Below are 17066 nucleotides of genomic sequence, written 5' to 3'. Positions count from 1 at the left end.
ACAAAACAATGCGTTCCCAACTGTAGCTGAGTATCCGAACTATTCCCGGGTTTAGAGTTGGTCAGAGCCTGGGAGTCATCGTTAAAACTCAAACTCAACAGTGATCTGATCACTGAGACAACAATGGCTCCCCCTCAATCATTCTGCTGCCTCCAGAGTGGTTTGTCTGATTAATAATCGTTTTTGAACAAGGGAAAAGACAAAAATCTCCTTCGAGCCGGATTTGAACCAGCGACCTAAGGATGTCCATGTTGTCTCTCTACAGTCCTCCGCTCTACCGCTGAGCTATCGAAGGTGATGCTCCATCTTCAGGCAGATGGTGTTTATTAGCCAGAGCTTGGTATAAGGACCAGGGATACAATGATTAGCCATTTTCAGAGTGGTGAATTAATGGTCCAGTTAGCTTGAATGGCAGAGCGCTACCTCAGCATGTGAGTGGTGGTGGGAATCATTCCTGACTGCATCTAAACACCTGGATTCTTGACACCTTCTGAAAAAAGTACAACCCTCTGTCACACCGTGAGTCTCTGGCCATTATTGAATCTTTAATGTGTCCGTTAGCCGCATGTTTAACTGGTTTAATATGGGGGATTAGCTCAAATGGTAGAGCGCTCGCTTAGCATGCGAGAGGTAGCGGGATCGATGCCCGCATCCTCCACATCCTCTTTCATTTGGAACACATGTTTACATTATACTGTAGTAGTTACAGGAACATTACATAAAACACAACTGATCCTCGTGGGAAAATGACACAGAACAAACTGTTTATGGCAGCACAGTGTAAATGTACTAATACTGCTCTCTTTAGCCATTAAGGACAAAAATGTCCATTTCTACAATAAAGCTATAAAAACTGAACTGATATATTTTTTTCTGCATAAATCTCTTAAAACACTGCAGCATTTTACAAAACTACTAAACAGTCGTATTGCGGATTTTAATCACAAGTTTCTAGCTTCTTTAAGGAAGTTTAAAAGTTGTCAGTGTGTTGGTTCATCCAAAACGCGTGCTACAAAGGAAAGCTAAGCGAGCGCTCTACCATTTAGATAATCCCCCATATTAAGATGGAGCAACATGTGGAGGTGTGAACTTATTTTTATTGCAGATTATATCTCAATATATCTCTTACAACCCTTTCACATCAAAAGTCTCAGGTCGACTCGCGTTTGGTTTTCAAACCACCGAATCTCCTCTTCTCCTCAGATGCAGAGCGGCTCGTGGATCTCATGGTTTTGTCAGTGCGCTGCAATGATCATAAAGTGTGCGATACCACTATACAAGCTGCATATAATACACAGTCACACATGCATTCCCCGATCTGTGCGATTTCCCAAGCATGACGTAGGACTAATTCAACTACGAGCTTCATTAATGATCAAGTAACAACACATTTGATTTGTTTGACTGGATTAAAAAAAAAATAATAATCTCTGCCCTCCAGAGCTCAGTTGTTATTGTAGTAGAACAAAACTTAACTCTGTTTTTGAGCTGGAGCTTCTACAATGATACAGTCAGATAAAATCAGAATGTGACAGGCAGCTACATCAGCGATTCTGTTTACATTGAAGCTGAGCTGATAAAAACCAGGGTTGTTTGACATGAACTGACCTGTGTTTTCCTCTTGATGTGAAAGTGACTGTAATGTTCAGCCCTGGTGTTAGTGTCTGTAGGTGGGTCTGCTTGCTGCATGTTGATCTAACTTAATACGGGGGATTAGCTCAGATGGTAGAGCGCTCGCTTAGCATGTGAGAGGTAGCGGGATGGATGCCTGATCCTCCACATCTACTTTCCTTTGTACCATGTGTTTACATTTTACTCCAGGGCCTTGATTAGTCACAGGAACATTAAAAAGTAATTAATGCAGATTAAAACTCAATAAAACCTTGTGGGAAAATGGAGACGGTACAGAATCTTTAAAGTGCTAACAGCGGAGCTAAGAAAACCTCATGTTAAAGAGTCTGACTGCTGAAGGGACAAAAGACGTCCAGAAGCTACATAAATAAGTAATAGTACATAAATACTACTAGTACTAATAAGTAACGTAGCAAAGGAAACTATAAACAGTGGCTCCACTTCAAATGCTTAGCTGCCTCCAGAGTGATTTGTCTAATTAACAATCTTTGCTTCAAGTTTAAAGAGGGAAATATAAAGTTCTCCTTCGAGCCGGATTTGAACCAGCGACCTAAGGATATCCATGTTTTCCTTCTACAGTCCTCCGCTCTACCGCTGAGCTATCGAAGGGATGAGGTGCAAGAAAAATCATTTTGAGGATTTTAATCCTTTAAATGAGGGACTATATATATATATATATATATATATATATTGTTACGTTTCCCCCCAAACAAAATCACAAACTGAGGTCACAATGGGGAAACTAACAAGAAATAATGGAACTGGGTCTTTTTGGGTCTAAAAGACGATAAAGTCAAACTCACAAACTAAATCTGTCAAAAGAACAGATGAACAAAGAAAGACCCAAAAAACAGAAAACAAGGAGTCACTGGGAGGAAGGTTTTCTGTTTGGATGTTAGTGGAAAATAAACCCTCTTCACAAAATAAAGATGCCACAACAACACACAACACACACAACACACAACCGAGAGAGCAAACTGAAGGTGTTTACCCTCCGGTGTCACTCACACATCTGAGCTGCTGGACTCATTCTGCTTTTATAACCTAACCAGGCTGATCGGCTGCAGCTGTGCAACGAGTTCAAATGCACTCAATCCAGGTGGATCAGGGGGCGGAGCTTCCAACCCACCTCTACCCATAACAATATATATACACACACCTGGGCAGAGGAGTTAACGAGACACAGGTGAGACTAATGAGGGCGGAGCCACAAGGAGAATCCAACCAACCAATCATGTTTGATTATTCTATTAGCAACCATTAGCAGTGGTTAGCATCCTACTCTGCTGAGTGAGTATCAGCGTTGACTCTGTATCTGAAGTGACATTAAGATAATAAAAAATAAAACATTTTTCCTAATTACTCTCAGTAAAGTCTGAATGTTTATTGGAATTTATTATTTATTAAAAGTTTAAAATGTGATTTTCATTCATAGATCTCGTGTTTAAATACGTCGTCATTGTGTTTGAAGAGAATTTATTGGGAAAAGTTCGACTACTCAGACAATAGTTGATGCATTAATGTGACATGATGGATGAACAGATTTACAGTGATTACAGGAAAAATACACTCATGTGCCACTGATACAGTAAAAAAACAAAAACACATCCACAATAAACATGAACAGAAGGTAAAAGCATTCGAATAAAAATAATCTGGTGAAGTGAGTTGAAGCTGTGTTCTTGTTTCACATTTCCTCTTTTCCACGGATGGAAGAACAGATTCCAGATCTGCAGCGAAACATGAAGCGAGAACGTGATAATAATCAGAAGCAGTTGATATTGAGTCCGAGAGGCCGAGAGACCAACGCAAGAAAACGTCTTCATCGCAGCTAAATGTTTCCTCATAATCTGCTTTTTATTAGCTCCAACACTCAAATCACTCAGATAATCTAATCTGATGGAACAAACAATGCATCTGCAGATTGACGCCATTCATGATATTTAAATGATCATTCTGAGACTTTTCATCATTTTTTGGAGCCAAACGAATCAACATTTCTCATTTGTGTGACTGTATTTGTTGACGCAGTTTTATTCCATCATCATCCTCCTCCTCTTCATCTGCTGTTAATCTGCCACTGGCACGATTAGCATGTTAGCATTTAGCGGCTAAAGAGACAAATATTTCCCTCAATAGCTGGTAAAAGAAAATATCGACAAATAAGATTTTATGTTGCTCCGCCTCCAAACAGATCCGACTGTTCCCAAGAGAAACATTTTCATTTCTTCTAGCTACTAGGCTAATAAACTATCTTATCGCCCCCTAGTGGCAGGTTGCAGTACAGGTCATAAATTACAAGAAATACAAAAACATTAAATATCTGTGTGTGAGGAAGTTGGTCTCCAACTCTAACATGTTCTCAAACTGTTGAAGACGTTTTCTTATGATACCGTTTGTTGAGCTCTCTCTCTCTAGCTAACAAGCTAACGCTGCTTAACATGATGCATCTTAAAAATGTCCCAAAACACCCAAAAAAATAAAAAATAAAAACCAACGACATGACAAGAACCTGCAGACAGCGAGGACGTCGTCCTTAAACAAATTCACTTTATTTAATATCACAGTCCATTCATAGTTTTAATGATACAATAAGTTAAATTCATATGGCTTCATAGAGTATCTATATTATATCTCCTATGATTAATAGTCTCAGCACACACAACCACACATTCACAACAATCTGACGCCTCCTCTGTGTGCTACACGCCTCCCTCTAAAACGCCGCCTGAAAACAGCTTTACAAAAAAAACAGAAAAACAACAAAAACAAACACATCTCGATGAGAAGTCGGTAGAAATGAGCCCTAACGAGGAGAAACGAGGAGGAAACCGAGACGTCCGGGTCGAAGCTGAGTTTACAGAAAGAAGAACAACAACAGTGTCGATTCAATCAGATCAGGGTAAAAAACGCGTTACTGTAGCTGAAATAAAAAAAAGACCCTGAAGACCAAGTCAGATCAGCAGAGCTGCTCCACTTCTGGTTGTGCTTATGTTGTTGTTATGTTTCCTAAATGGAGTTTGCATAGAATCACGAGCATCATCACAGTTATAACGTAGAAAAAGATTGAACCAGTCAGACCAGACTAGGACAGAACCTGGCTCCTGCTGGACCAACGTTAGCAGACCACGCTATGCTAGCATATGAACGATAGCATTCTGGGTAAAAACCTGTTTGTCATGAGATGGAAGTGGAGACGTGGCGTCCATGTTTATATACAGTCTATGGCTAAAACAGGTAAATCGGGGGCAGACTAAATTAATCGAGGAGTTTCCAACAAGCGTTTGAAAAAGGCAACTGGACAAGTTCATGTTTCATCTGAGCAGCTTCTTCAGTTCGAAGGGACTGGAGGGAAGTTGAGGGTTAAATAAAAACTCTGTGGGTTAAACCATCAGAAACTGACTGGACTGGTGTAAATTAACGTCAGAATCAGTCATAGGCTCCAGTCTCAAGGTGTGAATGGGGCTGAAACGGCTGTAGGTGGACATGTCTCACTCAGTACATTCAGAGAAGCTACTCAGAAGAAACCAGAAAACATCTTCTCATATAAAACTCTACGAGTCCAGTTGCATTTCTTAAACCCTTCCTGGATAAATACCGTGACCTGGATGAACCCTCACAGACTTAATCAAGGAGTCGACTTTACAAACTAAAATCCTGCCTGGTTCAGATGGTGGAGCGTTTGTGGACGTCGGTGAAAATCATCTCCCTCGTTCTTCTGAGAGCCACTGATAGACAGCTCAGTATCTACACTCTGTCTATCAGTGGCTCTGGACCCAAGAGGCCCGAACGCAAATCATAAAAAAAACAAAGGGACAATTAAAAAAAACAACCCCGTTCAGTGTCCTCCCATCGGGTCCGCTAGCTGCCTCTTCTCCCTGAGGGGCTGCTGGACTCGGCCCTGGTCCCAGATGCTCTGGAGGATGTTGAAGCCGTTGCTCTGTTGCTCCTGGTCCCGGTGGAGTTTCTCCTGAGCCTTGGTCTGACGGAGGTGGTGGTGACTGTGTCGGCTCTGCTGAGCGTCCTGGTTGTAGCGGCGTCGCAGGGTGAGGGCCTTGTGGTAGGTGGCGGCTGAGAAGAAACCAGAGTCAGTTTCACCATTTATGAGACCATAAGGAACCACATGTGGTAACGTGGTTCCTGGTTCCTCTCACTGAGGTTTATTATCATGTGGTTTTCATTGAGCCAATCAGAGAAGATCCAGGAACCATCCTCAGGTCTAATCAGGGTCTAATGTGGTCTACAAGGTCCCCCTCTGACCTGGTTTATTAGGAACCATGAAGAAGAACAAGTGTCCTAATGTTTCTAATGTGATGATGTTGACAAGAGTCTGAATCAGCTCTGATGTTCTACAAAAGTGCACAAAGATTATAGAGACTTCTCTTGATTAATTGCTTCCTGCCTCGGTGTAAAACCAATCGTATTAAAAACTTGTTTATCTCCACGGTGATTGTATCATTGATAACTGACTTCTGCATAATTGCTAATAAATAATAACTAATAATAAATAAAGATAACAGAGATTTGATTGTTTGACATGTGTTCACCACTTAAGGAAGCATGTGTGGTAAATTCATTAATGTTTATTTTCTGTGTGACTATTGGACACTCACGGCTCGTGCAGGTGACTTTGGGCGTGTCCCACTGCCCGTTGGCCCGGCAACGGATGGTGGGGGCGTGTCTCTGGATGAAGCCCTGTTTGCAGTGGTAGCGGAGCAGGGAGTTGATCTCGTAGCGAGACTTCATGGCCCCAAACACTCGAGCGTCCTTCACCGCGGGAGGTTGACCACAGGCCACTGAACAACAGGAGACAAAGCACCAGTTTATCCACCAGGGTTCACACAACATGGACGAATGTGAAGGGAACAGAAAACCACTAATCAGGGAGGACAACCGGGAAAAAAAGGCTCCAATCTGCTAGGGAGCAGCACTAAGACTCTGGAGATGTGGAGGAAGGTCATGAGGTCTGAGGAAACCACACTGGACCTGGTCCAGAGCGATGGGGCATCAGGGGAAGAAGAGAAACTGTTTTTAGCTAACCGTTATTTAGCTAACTGTCTTTTTTTAGCTAACATTTTTGAGCTAACTATGATGTACAGTTGCTGCAGTAGCTCAGGTCCAGGTTCATCAACACTGGTCCCAGAGAATGAGGTCAGCTGACTCCCTGAATACACTGAAGGAGCAGGTTCTTCCATCTTCCACCAGGATTCATGGGGCTCAGATAGAGGAAGAGGTTCAGGGAGCATGAGACCAGACCTGAACTCCATAGAGAAGGTTTGGGATGAGCAGGAGAAGCTCTGATATTTTTGTACCTGTTCCCTTTTTGCAGGTGAAGGTCAGGTGGTAGTTGCAGGGAACGTCGTTCCACTGTCCTCCCTCGTGCCAGATCATCACCACACAGTCCTCCCCCGACTGGAAGAAGCTGTCGGGCTGGTTGGGCCTCCAGTGGTCGTATTGCTGCCGGAGAAAAAGAAAAAGAAATCCTCTTTATACTCAAACTGGACCCAACAACACTACACGCAGCTCTTCAGACTCATTTACTGAGACTGTTATTAAAAGGTGGCCTTCTCTGTTCATGTGAAGGACGAAATGAGGAGGAGGAGGTGGTAACCATGGTAACCTCCAATAATCATCATCAGGTTGAGGGACAGAAACATGGAGGAAGATGGAATCAATGAGGACAGAGACGATGGAGACGTGGAGACAGTGAGGACATGAAAGGAGGACATGCCCTTCCTCCTCATGTCCCTGTTTTTCTCTCCTCCACCTACTTCTCCCTTTCTTCATCCTTCTATTCTGTCCCCAGTAGATGTGACTCCTCCTCATCTTTAAAGTTATTTATTTGTTTTGTCCATGGACTCTCGGCTCCTGTGTTATGTGGGTGTAATTCACAGAGCAGCCAGAGGGGGGAGCCGCCGCTCGTTACGAAGAGAAGGATCTCAGTTTCAGCTCTGCTCTAGTTTCTTTAGTTTCTCAGCAGTGCAACACGTCTCTGGACAGACTTCACCTCTCAGTCTGGGTGTGTCTGTATTAACCTTAAAATCATTGCATCATTACAGCCCCCACCCCCCCGCCCACCCCAGACCCCGGCCTCCTCCTCCTCCTCCTCCTCCTTCTCCTCTAGTATCACATGTCAACATCAGGCCTGGTTATTTCAGCTGCATCAACAGCTGCAGACACTCAGATTCGTGGTATCTGCTCTCAGCTGAAGTAAACTCTGGAGCGTTAATGTTCTTCATCATGTTCAACATGTTCAACAAATTAAACTCTGCTTTCAAACTCTAGTCACTTTTCTTCCTTGAACTCTTTACTCGTCTTTATGTTGTTTATTTGTTACCTATTCTGTTTCTACTTATCATCTAATCTTTAATTTTACGGCAACATTTACTATCTCATCTCATCTCATCTCTGTTGCATCTACTCATGAAGACATCACATCTCTACAGGGATCTATGGTTGTTCAGACTGAAAATTAACATTTTAAATAAAGATTGAACTGAATTACGCAATAAACGAATCAGATGCTGAACATCTTGTTAGCTTAGCTCAGCTAACGTTACTCAATCTTAGCTGAGGGACGCACCAGCGTTCGGCCGTCGGTCCATCTGAAGTCCCTCTCAAACATCTTGTCGTTCAGGCCGATCCACTGGTAGTCGCTGCCCAGACCTGCACGGAAACACAAACCCTCCGTCAGTCAGCATGTCTCCACTTTAGCCATCATGCTAACAGTTAGCTAGCAGTAGACTGTTACACATCTGGATGTAAATATCCCATCAGGTCACCCAGAGCTAATTAGCTCCACCACTATTGCCATTTCTGAACTAGCTGGGAGCTAAGTGGAGTTAGATGGTCAAGATGGTGACGCAACGCTGAGCTTCAGAACATCCTCCATCCACCTTCAGACATTAGACTTCAAATAATATTCTACTTAAACCTCCTATTACCTTCAAATGTTCTATCACTTTTTATCATTGGTGTCAATTTGACATCTAAAAAAGTTAAAAAGATTTTCACTGATTGACTTTAAATTGGAAAAAGATGTGTTTAAGTTTCTTTATATCATTTCTAAGTCCATGTTCGTCTATAACATTTGGTTTAAAAAACTAATATCAAGAATAATAACATATATTATGTCGGGTCAGTGACTCCATTAAATATGGAAAAGTCATTAAATATGAAGCAAATTTAGAGACAGTGAATGGGGTTAAATTGGCTGCAAGGATAAATAACAGGAGGGTTAAGCTAAGGCTAAGCTAACTGTTAAGCTAAGGCTAAGCTAACTCTTCATGCTTCATGGTGGGAACCACTCACGGTTGACGAAGAGCTGCTCCTCATCCGACAGGATGCTGGCCAGGTGAGCTCCGTGCAGGCGACACTCCCTCTCAGCGGCGTCCCAGGTCCGACGGTGGGTGAAGTGTTTGTAGCAGTGAGACTGAAACTTCTGCCACCCGGACCCACAAAGCTCGATGTCTGCAGACACACAAACACACAAGCGTTCAGTGTCAGAGAAGCAGAACACAAAGCTGTGTTAAAACTAAAAGGTTCAAAGTGGGAAAATTCCTAAAAGCTCATGAGAATTCACAAATTATGGCGACTTTCCTGTTTGTTTGTTTGTTTTTCATAAGCGCCACCATGTGTTCCAGGAAGGAAGGAAGGAAGGAAGGAAGGAAGGAAGGAAGGATGGATCGTGTAGATCCTAGTGTAGATTTCTGGGAGATGATCCAGGTTTTGGGTCAAGCTGTGAAGTTGTGTAGTTTTAGTTGTGGTTGTGTTTCGGCTGTTCCTAATAAAGTGAGTGTAACACGACACAGATGTAGAATCTTTTTTTCCCTTTTTATGAATGAATGTTTTTATTTTGCTGGTGGTTGTGTTTGTGATGTTTCTAACGTGGTTCCACGGCTTTGATTCATGTTTCTCATCAGACCGAGTTAAGGGGGGGGGCATATATGATCCCCTCCATGAATGAGCTCAGTCAGACTCAGTCCGGGTTCATCAGCCTTCACAAACATCCAGTTGTGTCCAGGTCACATTTAGCTTCATATACAATAATCAGCTGTGTCCCTGTGTCTCTGGCTGCAGAATAAAGGCAGCGTGGACACGTGGACGGTTCCTGTGGACGGTTCCTGTCGAGGCCTCGGGGTCGATCCTCTTAATGACTCTTAATAACTGGACCTGGTTCACACACCTGGAGGCTCAGGTGAGGCCTGAACATGGAGCACAAGTCAACGGATTCACATCCACAGCTGCTGCAGCTCTGGCAGAATCAGCAATGATCCGTCTTTTGTTTCCACTGGCAGGAGGTTGGACGAGGACATGTGGACATCTGGTGACCTCTCAGTGGACCAGGGAAACTCTCCAGTCCCTGCATCATGCCACAGACTCACAACACACCAGAAACTGTGACGCATGTACCAGACAATTCTTTTTGTGATGAACTAAAACCGGATCTACGTCATTCATACCACTGGAGTCCAGGAGTGAACACGGATCTGGTCTCGGTCCACATTGTGGGGGGGGTCTGGACCCATGTGACCTGGTTCCACATTGTGGAGGGGGTCTGGACCCATGTGACCTCGGTCCACATTGTGGAGGGGGTCTGGACCCATGTGACCTGGTTCCACATTGTGGAGGGGGTCTGGACCCATGTGACCTCGGTCCACATAGTGGAGGGGGTCTGGACCCATGAGACCTCGGTCCACATTGTGGGAGGGGGTCTGGACCCATGAGACCTCGGTCCACATTGTGGAGGGGGGTCTGGACCCATGTGACCTGGTTCCTCTGGTCAGTGTGAACCCACTTTAATGAGTCCTGGTCCCATTAAAAACCAGATCCTGAACTCATCCATTCATCCACTGGTAGAAATGAACCTGAACCAGAGACGCCTGTTCATTAGTGACGAGAACCAACTCCACTACACACTGATGCTTCCTTCCTTCCTTCCTTCCTTCCTTTCCTTCCTTCCTTCCTTCCTTCCGTCAATCCTTCCTTCTTCCTTCCTACCTCCTTTCCTTCCTTCCTTCCGTCCATCCTTCCTTCCTTCCTTCTTTCTTCCTTCCTTCTGTCAATCAATCCTTCCTTCTTCCTTTCTTCCATGTTTCCTTCCTTCCCTCCTTCTTTCTTTCCTTCCTTCCCTCCTTCTCTTCCCTCCCTCCCTCCCTCCCTCCCTCCCTCCCTTCCTTCCTTCCTTCCGTCAATCCTTCCTTCTTCCTTCTTTCTTTCCTTCCTTCCCTCCCTCCTTCTCTTTCTTTCCTTCCTTCTTCCTTCCTTCCTTCCTTTCTTCTTTCTTCCTTCAATCCTTCCTTCTTTCTTCCTTCCTTCCATCAGTCCTTCCTTCCTTCCTTCCTTCCTTCCTTCCTTCCCTCCTTTCCTTCCAGCTGGTCCTGGTTCTGATCCTGATGTTCTCATCTCCTCATTCGTCTCCTTCCTGTTCTGTTGTGTAACGTTTCTCATTGATTGTTTATCACCTCCAACATGAGCTCCAGACTTTATAAACACCACAAGTTTAGAGTTTTAGGAGAAATGTCTCCACCAGAGCAGCCGGTGCAGACTGTGGATAAACGAAGCTTCCTGAGGACTGACTAATGGAGGCACAAACAATACAAACATTAATCACTGCAGCTTTCTTTCCTCTAAATCACTGATTGTTTTGTTCCAGATCAGTTTTCTTGTCGGTTACATCGATAGTTTAGAGTCTTACAGCTGTTTCTCTGCAGCCGCTCAACACAAGTTTGACTGAGTCACGTTCTGCTCTTTGTCTTTTAGATTAAAAAAAATAAAATAAAATACAGAATTTAAATACAATGCACGCGCCACGACATGGTTCCTGCTCCTCTGAGGCTGGACGTTCTTCTTCTTCTTCTTCTGCTCCTCTTCATCCAGGATCTGGATCTGGATCAGGATCTGGATCTGGATCTGGATCTGGATCTGGATCAGGATCTGGATCTGGATCTGAGCACATCCAGATCCAGATCCAACCCAGTGTTTTAAGGCTCCATGTTGTTTTAAGGCTCCCAGACAAATCTGATCAGTTTGGTTGAAGAGCTGGAAACATGTGTTTCTAAAAACGTTACTAAACTTAACCGTTTCCATCCATTAAGTCAACATTAAATGAAAGATTGCAGACGGGAAACTGGACGAATTTAAAAATATCCAACGAGTGACTAATAAATGTGGTGCCTGCTCCGTGCGTGACTGCGCTGCCCAGAGAACAACGAGGCCTTATCAGCTCCTCAGAAGAAAAGCAGCAAACTGAAAACCTGGCCGCTGCAAACCGCTGCTTTCTCATGGAAAATATTAATCCTCCGAGTCGTCTGGAGCCTGGAGCTCCACGAGCTGCTGAGTAATGACAGAAATATTGGACCAGAGGTTGGAACTAATCCGCCGAGGAGCCGACGCCCGGCGCTGGAGGACAGATGAGGAGCAAACGCTCAGTTTATAGGATCGATATATGTGAGTCTACCTGTGTGGACGTAGCTCGGAGCTGAGACATGTTCCACATATTTAAACCACAGTCACAGTTTAGTTTAGTTCAGACTCTTATCTTTGTAGTTTGGTTCTAAAAAAAATCAAAAGAAGATGAAGAGAATCCACAGGGAGAAGAAATGAGAAACAAACCTGGACGTGCTCCTCTTCAAACATGGCCTCAAATTAAAGTGATACAGACACTTCATAGAACTTAGATGAGACTTGTTTAACTAATTATCTTAGTGACTGTGATGGAGGATGAATAAACATCAGACGTCCTAACATCTGATCATAACCGATAACATTCTCTCTCCTCCTGTTCCAGATGTTAGCGTTAGCTCTGTTAGCTCTGCTTCCTGACCTTGCTCACACAGCTGTCCGGTGTAGCTGGGCAGACACAGGCAGGTGAAGGTGTTGACTCCGTCCTGACAGGTGGCGCCGTTCTTACACGGGTTCGACTGGCACTCGTCAACGTCTGCAAACATTCACACATTCAGCAGAAACATCAGAAATACTTCCCATCTAGATGCTCTTCACAAATATTGATACAAAGTCGACTTTCACGGGAAATATTTACCTGTCTCACAGCGTCGTCCGGTGAATCCAGGTGCACAGACGCAGATGTTTTCATCTCCTTTCTCGTAGCAGGAGCCTCCGTTGTAACACACACTGTCTGAGCACGGCAGGAGATCTGCAACGAGAACACAACATGGTCAAAAACCCGCCAATAACTGCTTCTTCACACACTGCTGCTCAGCACGGTGCAAACACAGACCGGAGTTACATAGAAAGGGTTTAAGAGCATGAATGTTAAGTTAGAAACACTCTTAATTTGACGTCTGCAGCTTGTTTAGTTTGTTTTTGGGAGCAAAACAATGACATTGGACACTATGGTCACTATCCTAGTGGTCACTACTGGTATTGCAGCTCTAAAATATTCCCCCGCCCCAGTCCAAACATCTGTAAAACTGTAGCATCATGGCTAACAAGGTTAACAAGGCATAAAAGGCATCAAGGACGACTTAGCAGCTCTACTAATTATTCCCAGTGGCCACTGCTGGTATTGCAACAAAACACTTTCCATTGACATCTATGAAAAACCTCAATGTGCAAAGAAATTCTTTTTTAACCAATGGAAATTTCAAAAAGAGAGGAAGATACAAATCATGCCCCAATCATGTCCTCATTTAATTTAATGCTTCACATTATTTATTTCTGTACTGAATCTGCTATTTTACATTTTTTATGTTTGTTTCATATTTATTACTACTCATCTCGTCTCTTAGGAAGACAAAGAGTGGTACGTAACATTATCAATCCTTTTCTTATTCTGATTCAGATCTGGTCTGGAAATAAGGACGACGCCAACAGGATGACGTTCAAACAAAGCAGAGTTCAGTTTTTAGTCTAGACACCGGCTGCTGTTGATTGAGCCTGAGACAGAAGTGAAATAAATGCAGACTTCTCGTACCTCTGACGTCCACAGTGACGGCCTCCACAGCAGGAGTTGAGTCGGTGTCTGGCTGCGTTGTGGCCATCGAGTCCCTGGGTCTCTGGGGTCGGGACTCCACCAGCACTGGGGTGATGTCGTAGTCTTCAAAGGGCTCGTCTGTTAGGGTGGTGGCGTCCGGGTCTGGGCTCAGAGCCCACTGGGGGACTGAGTGGGTGTTTTGGTCGAAGGTGTAAAGAGGTGAAGTTGTGGTGGAAAGAGTGGTGTGGCTCATACTCATTGTGGATCTGGTGGTGGGATGGTCAGAGGTTGTGGTCGGACGCTTGTAAAATTGTTCTTTGGTGGTTTGGCCTCCTCTCTGCCAAGAAGGTTGCCTGGATACCTGCCGTACATCTGCTTCGGTGTCTTCATCCACAGACGGTGTGCTGGTGTCCACGGGGTCAACGCCTTCCCCCGAGGTCTCCTCTCCAGAACCGGACCCGTCCGAGTCCTCCGTGGAGGTGGTGGATTCTCGTGGCTCTGGGGTAAAAGCGTGAACCTCTGTTCCTCCGAGTTCCGTCTCATCGGTCCTCACACCGGACTGGCTGTCTGAGGCCGGGGTGGGCGGAGCTCCTTCTGCAGAACCATCGTCCGTGGTCCGGCCTGCAGATCCCTCCATGTCGTCAGGGTGGGAGGTGCTGGGGGTAGGACGGTGGTGATCCTTCCCTCCCGTCAGAGGTCAGACTGGAAATGACATCTGTGGAGATGTGGATGTCGTCCACTCGAACAGGGGTGGCTGTCTCAAACTGGTCCCCCCTGACTTCCTCTGGCTGTTTCGTTTCGAACGTGACCTGGATCAGGACACAGAGCGATGACGAGTTGGTTCAATCTCACCTCAGTAGGTTTGGCCTCCTTTCATCAACACACGGGCTCATAAAGCTCATAAAGCTAAAACTAGCCCCTAGCTAGCGCTACCAGTCTGAACCCATATTCACACAGGACTAGTTTTACCTGGGACGTCCTGTGAGTCAGATAAGATAATATAATACTTTATTGATCCCCATTGGGGGAAATTCAAATATTAGCCATTGTTGTGGCTCTGCTACTTTCCACCACATGTCAGATGGTTCTAATTACTTCACAAATTCTAATGGATTATAAAAATATATTTTTGATGCTACTGATCCCGGAGAAGAAATGACCAAGGACCTGTCAGTATTTCAACCAGCTCCACCTTGAACCACATGAACACATTAATGCTGGATTTAATGATTTCATCCCTGGCGTAAATGGGTGAATGGATCAGAGACATCTCGTGTGGACAACATCTGTCCACACATTGATTTATTAAACATCCTTCATGAGACGAGAGGCGGAAAAAAAAGCTGAAAATAAAACAAAAGTCTTGAAAAAATAAAAGTCTGGCCCCTAAATCACGTCAATGGCTGATTCGCACAGGATTAAGATCACAGACAACCTCCGTGATTATTACAAATTACCCAGAGGTCCCAGATAAAACCAGTCCCGTGAGAATAAGGCTTTTAAAAGGAAAACAGAGTATACAGTCCAGATTATATAAGAAGAAGCAGCACCAAAACAAACAACTGGAACCATGAAAACAAGGACGCCAGGAAAGGCTGGATGAAGGTTTGGTATTTCTGTCTGATCCACCACCACCTCTCTGGTCTTGAGTTGTGGTCACCTCTGTCTCTTTAAACAGCGTAAGGACAATACCTCGTGTTTTCCATTGACGAAGCTGACCGTCGGAGTCAGGTGGATGGGGGAGGCCTCGAGGGAGTCGGCGTCGACGCTGCTAATTTGGCTGAGGTCAGTGATGTGAGGGATGTGAGGCTGCAGTCCCATCAGGGGCTGGTTCAAGATGTCCAGGACCTGTTCAACTAGAGACAGATGGGAAACAAAAGAGTTAAAAACAAAAGACATAACCCAAAATAAATCAGGACCAACAGGTCCTTGTTCCTGACCCTGGTCTCCATGGACCCTGGTCTCTATAGACCCTGGTCTCCATGGACCCTGGTCTCCATAGATAGGTTAGACCAAGAGTTTCTAGAAATACCACAGAGCTCACATGTTCTCCAAAGGTTCTAGTAAAAAATAGAACCAGGTCCACTCTCCCTCTGGACATTTGAAACAAACCAAAGAACCCAAAGTTCCTCGACGTTGGGTTTTTATGTCTTGAAAATGAATCTGGTTCCAAAATGCTACTGATTCGCTACAGGAGGCAACGTACATTTTATTTAGCCTTCAATTCGTAAGAATATTGGTTTTCTCTCCATATTATTCGCAAGTGTAGCTCCCCAGAAAAAAAACAGCCACCAAGGCTACGTATCAATGCTAAGCTAAATTTCACTACAAGATGGCTATGCTGTGTTTATTATCTGTAGTTCCACCATTTTCCCGCAAGATGGAGGCGAAGAACTATTTAAGACACTGAGGGGCTCGGATTCTGTGAGGCTAGTCACCATGTGGCGCATAGTTGATAGAGAATCACGTGGACTTTAAAAGATCATAAATTGAGACATTTTTTAACGAAAATACTAAAACAAACACGTTTTTAATAAATTCCAGTTATTTTTATAGGTTTAGTCGCTAGTAGCTGCTTTACGACAGCGCTTCACTGAGACAAACAGCAGGTGGCGCTAATTCCTCAGTTTGTACTTTTAAACCACGAGGACGGTGAAAAAGATTTGAATCAGAAAACACAAAGCTAAAATTTAAAAATATGAAAGCACAGTGTTGGTTTGTTAAACAAAGCTCGTGTTTCAGGTGTTTAGAAATAATAGTATTTACCGACACCCAAAAAAAAGGATAAAGAAAAGAAGAAGGAAAGAGTTTGAATCTGTTGAGTTTTATTTCACTGAAGAAACTCTAGTTTCTGACCTACTGTAACATCTGATAATATTTCTCCACCTCTACTTTAGTAGGATTTTGGGAGTGTTTTGTTATTGCTACACAAAGTGAAGGATCTGGGTCCTGGTTGCTGTGCCAGGATCCCACAGCAGCTCCTTTCTGACATTGATTAAAAGGAGCCAAAGAGCGTATCTGGATGGTTAACAGTCGGGGGGCCTGTGTTGCTTATGATTAAGGTCTATCGGTGCCAGCGGCGGCTCTCAAACAATACACGCTTGTGTCTCTTCATTAGGACTTTATGGTGCATATGGAAGCTGGTTTGTGGGGGAACGGAGTCAGAACGTGACCCAACATAAGAGCTGGGTTTGGTAAATTTCCTCGCGCCGTGGAAACGTCGCCTCATTGGAAGCGGCGCCTGCCTCGCGATGATATATGTATCAATAATAAACAGCAGTGCTGGAAGATGGCACCGCTCGGCACCGGGCTCAACAAACCTGTAATCTGAGTGAGTGGACGGAGGTGTGGCTGATTCTGGGGCCTCAACTCAATCCACACATGGGGCCTCTCTCTTATTTTACTCCTATGGTTCATATAAACATCCTTTTTTTTTTTTTACATGTGGCTGGATTAACCTGACGAGAGGCCCAGGGCTCCTTCTTTATTACATTTATAA

The 17066-nt window shown here is 44.2% G+C and overlaps 1 protein-coding gene and 3 non-coding genes across 4 annotated transcripts in view; 1 reads left to right on the top strand and 3 right to left on the bottom strand.

The window, feature by feature from the left end:
- Positions 1-208: 208 nt before the first annotated feature.
- Positions 209-295, bottom strand: trnay-gua. Its single transcript is given in 2 exon segments — positions 209-244; positions 260-295. It is a non-coding gene; the product is annotated as a tRNA-Tyr (tRNA).
- Positions 296-585: 290 nt separating this feature from the next.
- On the top strand, positions 586-658 carry trnaa-agc. Its single transcript has one exon. It is a non-coding gene; the product is annotated as a tRNA-Ala (tRNA).
- Positions 659-2154: 1496 nt separating this feature from the next.
- On the bottom strand, positions 2155-2241 carry trnay-gua. The gene is given in 2 exon segments: positions 2155-2190; positions 2206-2241. It is a non-coding gene; the product is annotated as a tRNA-Tyr (tRNA).
- Positions 2242-3091: 850 nt separating this feature from the next.
- The window catches only part of vcanb (versican b), a 31075-nt gene continuing 17100 nt past the window's right edge, over positions 3092-17066 (bottom strand). Inside the window, 10 exon segments of the mRNA XM_047570081.1 lie at positions 3092-5703; positions 6246-6428; positions 6945-7089; positions 8216-8298; positions 8944-9102; positions 12458-12571; positions 12674-12787; positions 13568-14210; positions 14212-14376; positions 15260-15423. Of these exon segments, the coding sequence (XP_047426037.1) occupies positions 5471-5703; positions 6246-6428; positions 6945-7089; positions 8216-8298; positions 8944-9102; positions 12458-12571; positions 12674-12787; positions 13568-14210; positions 14212-14376; positions 15260-15423 (2003 nt within the window). The 3' untranslated portion in view covers positions 3092-5470.

This window comes from Mugil cephalus, chromosome 19 (assembly GCF_022458985.1).
Source record: "Mugil cephalus isolate CIBA_MC_2020 chromosome 19, CIBA_Mcephalus_1.1, whole genome shotgun sequence".
NCBI classification, from domain to species: Eukaryota; Metazoa; Chordata; class Actinopteri; order Mugiliformes; family Mugilidae; genus Mugil; species Mugil cephalus.
The sequence above is the reverse complement of the archived record's forward strand: the minus strand, read 5'-3'. Positions and strand labels throughout refer to the sequence as shown.